The 9,709-nt window shown below is 37.3% G+C and overlaps 2 protein-coding genes across 2 annotated transcripts; one reads left to right on the top strand and one right to left on the bottom strand.

Moving 5' to 3' along the window:
• Positions 1 to 481: 481 nt before the first annotated feature.
• Positions 482 to 4,602, bottom strand: LOC119722807 (tRNA wybutosine-synthesizing protein 5-like). Its single transcript, XM_038193159.1, has 8 exons — positions 4,439 to 4,602; positions 3,652 to 3,806; positions 2,952 to 3,021; positions 2,562 to 2,606; positions 2,208 to 2,345; positions 1,818 to 1,905; positions 1,576 to 1,692; positions 482 to 1,241 (listed from the first exon to the last, which is right to left on the bottom strand). Exons 1-8 carry the CDS (start codon positions 4,505 to 4,507, stop codon positions 991 to 993), a joined length of 933 nt encoding a protein of 310 aa, XP_038049087.1. The 5' UTR covers positions 4,508 to 4,602; the 3' UTR covers positions 482 to 990.
• A 227-nt stretch (positions 4,603 to 4,829) lies between these two features.
• Positions 4,830 to 8,231, top strand: LOC119722808 (m-AAA protease-interacting protein 1, mitochondrial-like). The gene is made up of 5 exons (XM_038193160.1): positions 4,830 to 5,275; positions 5,617 to 5,688; positions 5,999 to 6,125; positions 6,433 to 6,592; positions 6,966 to 8,231. Exons 1-5 carry the CDS (start codon positions 4,865 to 4,867, stop codon positions 7,075 to 7,077), a joined length of 882 nt encoding a protein of 293 aa, XP_038049088.1. The 5' UTR covers positions 4,830 to 4,864; the 3' UTR covers positions 7,078 to 8,231.
• Positions 8,232 to 9,709: the final 1,478 nt, after the last annotated feature.

A 9,709-nucleotide genomic window follows, 5' to 3' on the forward strand; every position in this document is an offset into this window, starting at 1 on the left:
TTTATAAAAGTAAAGAGGGGATTCAGTCCGCCTGGACAACAAAAATTTGATAAAAACGATTTCTGATCACCGTCTCAATCTTCAGGGAGGGAATGATCATTGCCCCACATGCACAATAATCTCAAATTGATCAGATTTATATTTTTTCCCGTCGTTTCATGCTCCCCGGTTAAGACATTTTTTGTTTGTCCTTTCATGCTCTCACTCGCCCACTCTATTCCACCTCCTCCATCCCCTCACCTACTGGTTCTCCTTTGGTTTCCCTCATTCCATACCCCAATCTCGATTTTCTTTTTTACTTTCCTTTCTGCAGTGTGTTTTCTGTCTGTTTTTTTTTAATGTAATTTTGCCTTTAAGACGATTCTACCACTTAATATCATTGGACACACAAGACATATTCCTTTAAGTTTCTATTATTTATTCCTAAAACAAATAATTAACCAGGGCTAGCCAGCATAATCATTATGAATCAATAATATAATCAATTACATTTGGGGTCTCAGTTTCTTAATTTGGGAGCTGTGTTGGTGAAAACCTATTGAACAGCAAACCCTCCAACTTGAACATTAAAACACCAGATGGAGAAAAAAAAATAGAACACACAACAAGCATTTGTTTCAGATAACATTCCCAGCTGATGCACGGAGGGAAAGTAATTTGCATTTATCTTGCACAATTGTGTCCACTCGTGTAAAGTTCGACCATGATCACAATTTGAATGTACGTGAAGCAATTCGGAAGATTTCAATACCATACTTTTTTTCTGGAAAAAAGTATGGAAAGTATCCTTGCCCAAGGCTGTACCGACAGCAGACTTCGAACAGGCATTCATGAAGCTCTCACATCCAAAATGCAAATCAATCATTCTCCTGAATGATTTAGGCTCATCCATGATTCAATGATTAATTTACTTCAATCTGAATGATTGAAGGTACTTCACAGAAAATATGGATAATATGTCAAGACTTTAACTCTGTATTTTCAACAATGTCAGGAATTTAGAAACGTCTTGGTCTCAATTTCATTGATCATCCTGCGACCGTAGAAGTCTCTGTACTCCTCAGGTAGTTCCTCAAGACACTTCAAAGCTCGGTTCAGAATCTGAAGTGCTCTAGCTGCCGCTTGTGGGTCCTTGTTGCCATAAGGATCTTTGTTGTCATAGCAACTGGCTTCTAGATGTCTGAAGAACACATTGACAGCGACGCTGAAGTCCAAGGATTGCACATTGTGAAACCAAAGAGCTATAGTTTAAAAAAAGAAGAATCAAAGAGAAAAAATGCATCAAAGGAAACAATTCATCCAGTTTTTTAAAAGTCTTGTTACTTCTGCCAATGATCAGATGATGTTTTGCTGTAACAATCCACACCTGTTTTGGACACCAAACTTCGGAAACACCATATTTACTGATTTTTCTCAGAGGAACAAGTGTCGACCACACTATAACAAAGAACTTTACATAGACAAAACATCCCCATAACATTTGTGAATACATGTACAAGTTTTCTCTTTTAACGGCAAGGGGGACTTTCTAAAATAAAGAACCAGTAACTTGCTTCAATTTGTTTAGCTGCTTACCGGGAATGAACAGTACATCACCAGGCTTCAGATGACACTCCATTGGCCTAGCATGTCTGAAGGCAGGGTACCTGACCAGGTCAGGATTGTCAATGTCTAAAACTGCTGATTTGTCACCTAGACATCAAATAAAATTATCAAAAGTGACAATAAAGCAATCGAAAATTGAAAGGAAAAGTTAATTCAACAAATTGCTCCCCATGACCCATATGGATTATGTCAGCAAAAACATAAGTAGATACCTGTGAGATACAAGTAGGTTGCATCGGAAGGACTGAACAGCACAACCCTCTTGTGACCACTGATCTGTATTAAGAGGTTGTCCATGATCTGTAAAAAATAACAAAAAAATTCAGTATCATTCCTTTTTAATGGTAAATAATTGTACTTGATAAAAACAAAAGAGCTTGACATAACAGTTTGGTAATGCATAACTAAGTTTACCTGCATTTCATAATGATAGACCAAACTTAACAAAAATACTTCAGCAGTTAAGATGTTTAAGGGTTTGATTGTTTTTCTGTAATTTATTTCTAGTACCTTAGTAAAGCTTCCAAATACAATTTTAATCACTGTAATCAACACACAGGATTATATAATTTTAAAATAATTTCATGGATGATGCAACCTACATCATAGTGGGTCCAGAGCTGAACTCCAGCAGATCCCAACCTCAGAACACTTGAAAAAAAGGTGTTGTCTTTGAAATACTGCGGAATGATCACATCAGGTGCCAGGGCTGGAAACTGCTTGGCTATATCCGTAGGCTCCTGAAGTCATTGTGAAAAAATAAGAATGACATGGTCAAAAGCAAATAATATGATCAATATCTATTTCTTCCTTTTAACTCTAACTCCCTAGGTTTGTATGTAGGAACCTTCCTTACTCCTTCACAGTGAAAGAAATCAAAACTTGCTTTACAATTGAAAACTTCTTTCAGTATTAAACAATTCATACATGTAAAATTAAAAATGATGGTGATTTACCTTCCTGGGGTCATTTCCAAGTGCACGGAAGTAATACTTCTCATCCTATGATGGAGAAAAAAAACAACAAATTTCCTGTGTGATTAATAACAAAGCAGGGGTAGGCCAAGAGATGTTAAAATCCAGGGTGCAAATGCAGTCTTTTCCACCGATAATTTAAACTTTAGTCAAATATTTGTCAGATCAATTTTCATATAACTAACATTGTCTCAAAGCAGTGTACGCATTCTTCTCCAAATCACGCCAACTGCTATTAAAATGCCAGAAAACTGATTGTAATACATGTAATAGTAATAGCAACCCTAATGTCGAGACCTCTGCCTTTGTACTTGAAATGCTTCATTACCCTATCCCCTTGGTGGAGATTTTACTATCTGTATATGTACCTACTGGTTCAAAGAAGAATTCATCGTGTGTGCACTCAGATGCTCGTCTCACAAACTTGTCAAAGGGTAAAGTCCTGAAAAAAGAAGAAAAAAGAATTAATCAATCTCAAATTAGGCACTGACCTAAATGGTATTCGATCATGTCTATAAAGGTAAAATCTGTGTGGTCATTTGCACCATTAGCGGGATACTGAAGAAACTGGAATCAAGCCTAAGCACTAGGATGTGTCAAAAGATAACACTTGATTAATTGGGACTAGGAATAAGAGCGTTTGGACACGCGGGCAGATGCAGATATGCAAAAAGTATACCTTTTGTTTTGCAACTGTACTCAGACTCAAGACTTTAGTGCAAATTCTTTTGTACTTTCGCATACCCACTCCTGTTCCATTTTGTCAAAATACTCAGATTTCTTGTTTAAAATCTACATGATAATTAACCCTTTAGTCACTGTACCGCCCGAAACTGCACTGCCTTGTACTCACTTTAGCGCCTGAAACTGCCCAAGCACTCCATGGTTTGATTGATTCTTCAGTAAATAAACTCAATGAAAAACAATGTATTATACTACAGGTGCTAAGGCCAGGGTTAAAAGCCAAAGTACTCAGAGTGCTCTATCTAGTCAAGCATACCTCCTTATATTTCAGTATACTTGTCAGATTTGAAAAAGGACTCCTTTGTAACATTTGTTGTGCTTTCTGTACCTGTATGCATAATTCTTGTTTACAAAGTCCATCTTGGCTGTAGGACTGACATGAACTTTGACCTCTTGTGACCCAACCTTCTCGCACAGGTAGTCTTCTGTCCATTTGGATTTGCAAACACCGATGTCTAGCCCTCGTAGGATTGCAGGTTTCCTCTGTTAGAACACATTTGAAAGAATATAAAGAATGTATGGACAGTCAAACATTTAAGTTATTGAATAACACGTACATGTAGGCCTACAACTTATTTCCTTACCCTAGTATAGTCCGAGTGACTTGGACCCAACTTATCGCCTTTTTAACATTCGGACATGGTCTGGCGACCTACTATCGCCAGACCATGTCCGAATGTTAAAAAGGCGATAAGTTGGGTACAAGTTACTCGGACTAACCCTAGTAGTATACACGTAAATAATGTTATAAGAAACTGTGCATGTACTGCTCGACTCGGAACAGAACGCAACCAGTCATATGAAATTATGAGTACAACAGGGTGTGGGTATTTTACGGAACTTGCAGAACTCTGCGGAACTCTGCAGAACTAGGAATATAACAAAATATTAAGATTAAATGCTGGCTTTAAAAGTACAGCAAGGGCCCAATCTCATTCTTAAGTCCCAAAATCCTCATAAATCTGCCCTTAAAATAAAAGATATCCCACCATTGTACAACAAGGAGGGTACCGAAGTTCTAGCGCTCCACTCAGAATAATTATTATGTACTACTACTGACTGATGTGACTAGTGAGCATGCAAAATAAAGGGAATCATGATAAAATTCGACAAACCTTTGGATAAACCTCTAAATTGAAGAAGTCTTTGTTGACTTTTTCGAAAATGTTAACATTTTCAGCCATTTTCTTTTTGACTAGGCCAACTTAATTTAGTAGTTCCCCTATGATTTCCAACATGCTTGGTCTTATTCCTCCATGGTCAGCAGCATACTTACACTGACATGTCTTGCAATTTTTTGCAGCTTAGCAGTAGTGCGCCACCTATAGTTTGAAATTAATGATCGATTCTACAGAGGTTTTATTCATTGATTAATAATTATTGGTCAAAAAAAGGGAAAATAAAATGCAAAGGGTACAAAAATATTTCAAAACTTCAATTTTGTTTTGAAGTGTCGATGACTAGCTCATTTAGAACAGTAGTTATTGAAAAATTGTGTTGTTCACATAATACATGTTGACCAGCCTGAGAGAAAATCCAAAATGGCAGCCTCCTGTCGCAATTTCGTACGGCGTTCTATTCAAGTAAATAATTCACAAAATATCACCAAATCATTGGTTTTACAAATTTCAAGTTGCACCAATGGTTCCAAGAGATGCATCTGTTCAACTCGTCGGCTCTCTGGCTGTAAAGCGAACTTTCAACATGCGGTAAATCGCAATCGAATTGTTAATAGCAAGTTGTCGCCGATCCGTCCGTCATTTCCGTGTGCTGTCACAACAACACGACCGTATTCGAATGATGGTGGGGACGACGCGAAGAGAGTGAAGCCAGTCTTCGTTGCCATTCCGAATCCGTTCAAAGTCATCAGGAACAAAATTTATTTCTGGATGATTAGGTCCTATTTTGATGCAGAGTTTAGAGCTGAAGACTTCATTTCGGGAGCTAAACAGGTAAATTCTTTGTCATCAGCCTGATCAGATCATGTTTGTTTTATTTTTGTTTTGGTTTTATTAATTTTAATTTCACTCTTACTTCATCTGAATCACTATCACTAGTATCAGTATCACTGCCATCAGTTCTGTTGATGTGATGATTTGTAACAAAATCATAAAAATGAAGTATGGATTTATGTACATATATTATATGTTATTATGTGGTTTAGTTTCACATTGTACAACTAGTACAAGTAAGCCAGTGTTAGCTACAAATTTCAATTTTACAAAGCTGCAGATATATATCATATAATTATGAACACCTGAATTTTATATTATCTTATTGCTTTGTACTGCAGGCTTTATGCACAATTTCAGACTGCATTGCAGAAGGCAACTTTGACCAATTAGAAGGTCTGCTGTCTAAAAAGGTAATTAAGTGGTAGTGAACTTAAAACTAATTAAACAAGAAGAAGTTCCAAGCCTATTTGTATGAAACATGATGCATGAGATTGCTTCTTTTAAAGAAGAAGAAGCTAGTGAGAAAGAAATTTATTTTGCACCTATTTAAAAGTGTGATTTGGGGGTTTGTAAATGTAGTTTGAAGATCAATGAAATTAAGGAAGAACCTTACTTGGTTATTGAATAAACGGTGGGGGTTTAGTTAGAAAAAAGTGAGGCCATTAGATCTATAAAGTACCTTTTTTCTGTTTCTTTAATTTTTCCCCCCGTACCACATAGCTTTTAGATGAAGTAAAGGAGACTTGTCAGGGATTAGCACTCAAAGATCGCACCAATATTCAGGTCAACACTGATGATGTCTTGCACGTCTTTCCTCAAAATGTCGCTGTCCACTATGATGAGAGTGGTAAGAGTTTTGAAGTCACTCCTTGGAAAATCATTTAAATGATTGAGTTTGGAGTGGAGAGTTTTTGTGCTGTCGTATTTGAAGAGACCAACAGTAAACAAATGGTTTCTTACTGCACTTGCTTGTTTTTGCCAAATAAGAAATCAAACAGTCAAGTGACAATCAGGCTGATCTCAGAGGTCATTATCTGTTAAACTTGCAACTTTTAGATTACATTTATGTAGAACCCTGGTTTGAGCACCATGAATGACTGTTGCCATGGAAGACACTGACTTAATCTTTGGTCTTTTTTTTAAATTCCAAACAGGTGGAAAGTTTCTGAACATTCTGATGCGATTTTGGTGTCACAGCATGGCGAATGAGGAGAGTGATAAGGGAGTAGTGGGACTACGAATCGGGAAACCACCCCCTGGGATGTCTGAGGAAGAATTCCAGAATATGGGAAGTGTTATCAGCTGCACATATGAGTGAGTAATCAATAATTGGTATACTAAATAATCACTTTACTTATATTACACTAAATTGACATTAGGCCACAAAACGTTAAAATTGAAGGTTGGCCATGTCCTTAGAGTTAAAAAGACGTTACATTTTTCTCTGAAACTTTATGATCATTGGCAGATTCAGGTTCTTGATGCAAGAATGACATAGTGTTCATTGATCAATTCTTCAATACTTCATACACACCACCAAATAAATATTATGCAGAGTTTTTGTTTCGTTTACAAATTCTTGATTTGCTTGTTGGAGAAATAGGGCCTACCTCAATGGAATATTTCAGCATAGCACAGACTTTGATGTAGATACAAACTTTAATGCCGGACTACTGTTTGTTTGTAGATTTCACCGGGACTTTTCTGCAGGGGTGGATCCAAGTTGGGTGGTGACGTATATCCAGCATGGCAAATGGCTGAACACAGAGGCAAGGTGGCTGCCCAAGGAATGGTCCTGATAATTGAGTAGCAATCACTTTACAACCTGAATTGTGCTGCTCCTGGACAGTGTCATGCAACTTGTTTTTTTATCCATGGTGGCCACAGTACAAATGAAGAAGAATGACCCTTCCCCCCCCCCCCACCCCCGAAAAAAAGCATAACAGATCTGCATGCAGTACCACCAAGATCCTTAAACAAGGTCAATTCACAATTTCTGTTATAAATGTACCTTTTGCAAATTTACAGTGTGCCATTAAGTACGCAGTGAAGGGCCCATGACTACCCCTAGTATCTTTTGCTGTTGCACCTATTGTCTTTTGCTTGCATGCTATGAAATTGCTGTAAAAAGTTTTTTGTCAGAAGTGATGTCAGTAATATGTTGAAAAAATATTGCATTATTTGTTCCACAAATTATTGTTCAAAAAAATCATTCAAATATTCAAGTTCAATACATGTACATGTACACGAATTGGGTTTTGCCCTTCACTGACATATTTTTTATAAACAGTGTTGTCCCGAATGTTTGAGAAAAAATTCTAAAAAATGTTATTCTGTGTGTTTTCTCATGATCACTCGGACAACACTGAGTGCACAGTGTTTATGAAATAAGTCAGTGAAGGGCGAAACCTAGTACAATGTACTTGTATTGAATTTACTTCACCGACGCAAATTCCATCTTATGAATAATATGCAAGTTGTCATTCCACTCATATCAGAAATGAACCAAAGAGTAAGTCAAATGATGAAGAATCTGTGTTATCACTTTATTTGATGGAATATGAACATTGTTGATGGTTATCTTTTAAAATTTTATTAAAGTTTTAAATTTTATAAAAGTAACCCGAGCGACTTTCCACTTTTGGCTCTAAACTTTAATTCAACATGAAAGACATGCAGTCTAAGATTATCAAATAGAATTTACTTTGTAGCTGATTTTTACATCAACAGAAAATCCAGTTATGTATGTTTTCTGTTTTATGATAAATTCTGTTTTACACCAACTTTAGAGTCAGATTTGTTATCAAAAGTTCTTTTCCAATGAAATTGCTCAGCTATCGACATTATCGTCAGTGACAACACAAAATTACAGCCACAAAGGATTATGATAGCACTTCCTGAAATGCTTCCTCAATATTCGCCAATAAAATATGGCTGTTGTTGGATAAACAGATTAGAGTCTAGAATTCCTTTGTATTACAGCATTCTGTGAACCGATACAAGAACAATCCTTGGCATGCTTGCAATGGGGAAATGCTCCTTTTATTCTCGGAGCACATTTTTTTCAATTTTTGGTTTATCCTTTTTTTTTTATATGAAGTTTCAGTTGTGTTCCTTGCTTTGGAACTTTAGCACTCGACGACCAGACGTTGTCGTCCGATGTAGTCAGGCATGCAACTTTTCCTCGGATCAGCTGATTTCCTCTTTTTTTACTTCCCATGTGTGCCATTGAAAATAGAAAAACACTGTACAAAGGCTGGGAAAAATTTGAATTTCCTCTTTTTTTGGTGATTTCCCAGTTGCATGCCTGTGTAGTATGTTCAATGAAGATTGTTAACGTTGGGCTAGCCTGTGGAAACAAGCACGGTTTGTACAAACAGTTGTGATTGTCAGACATGCGTTTGCACCATATCCATAATGTGTTGGTAGCGCCCTCTATCGTCTGGCTTGCCCTAGTCCGATTAAGTTGTACTGTCTTGAAAGATGAACGTCAACGCTAAACCATCATCAGTACAAATTGCCTGTTTTTGTAGGATCACGGCGGCCTTTTTATATAATTCACGGAGAAAAGCATTTCAATTTGGAACGTCAAGTTCAATAAAGCAACGTGAAAGATAAACTCTTCATCCATAAATTCATGAATTTATTTTCCCCTGTTGAAGGTCCTTTCGTAAGGATGGAATTATGAACGATTTTTTTTTAGGACAAGTACAAATTCCGATTGAACATGTTTTCCGCAAGCCATGTTTATTTTGTTGCAGAACAGTAATCAAGGAATATTTGAAATATTAATGTCATCGTTTGAATGTCAACAGGAACGTTAAGTATCCCCTGTGCACTTTCTGACAAGGGGAGTAGTCCATAATTTTCTATGCAGCATAAAAAATAGAAAACGAAGTTCCTACATAATTCATCCAAACTTGCGTATTGCGTTGCGTCCTTTACCAATCTTAAGCGAACATCTGTCGCATGTTGAAGGGTTCATTGAACGTACAGACCATTTGAAGTGGGTCTATATGTATGAAACGCCTTCTGTTGTGCATGACGGGGTTGTGCAAAACAGTTGGCTTTTCTAATATGTAATGTTTTCCCGCTTATCGCTACGGATCTACACCAACGCACTTACCTTGCACTATAAATATTAGTTCGTTTGAAAAACATCAGTTGGGTCTCTTTGCTAATGATATTGGTCAGCGTAGAGGCTTCTTAATGTATACGTGATTGAATCTTTCGATTAGACTTCATTCCCATGGCATTATGGTTTGATCCGTCTTCCCCCGTGCACCCCCCCAACGGCTAAGCCCGGGGTTGCATTATGTCTCATCATCAGTTATCATTCGTGGTCGGACGCTGACTGCCGCGGCTTGTGGTCAGCTTTTCGGGATCGATCGACTACGATGGACGGCCCAGTAGCCCCTAACGATCGTGGTC

Source organism: Patiria miniata, unplaced genomic scaffold, assembly GCF_015706575.1.
Source record: "Patiria miniata isolate m_02_andy unplaced genomic scaffold, ASM1570657v1 HiC_scaffold_16, whole genome shotgun sequence".
Classification (NCBI taxonomy): Eukaryota; Metazoa; Echinodermata; class Asteroidea; order Valvatida; family Asterinidae; genus Patiria; species Patiria miniata.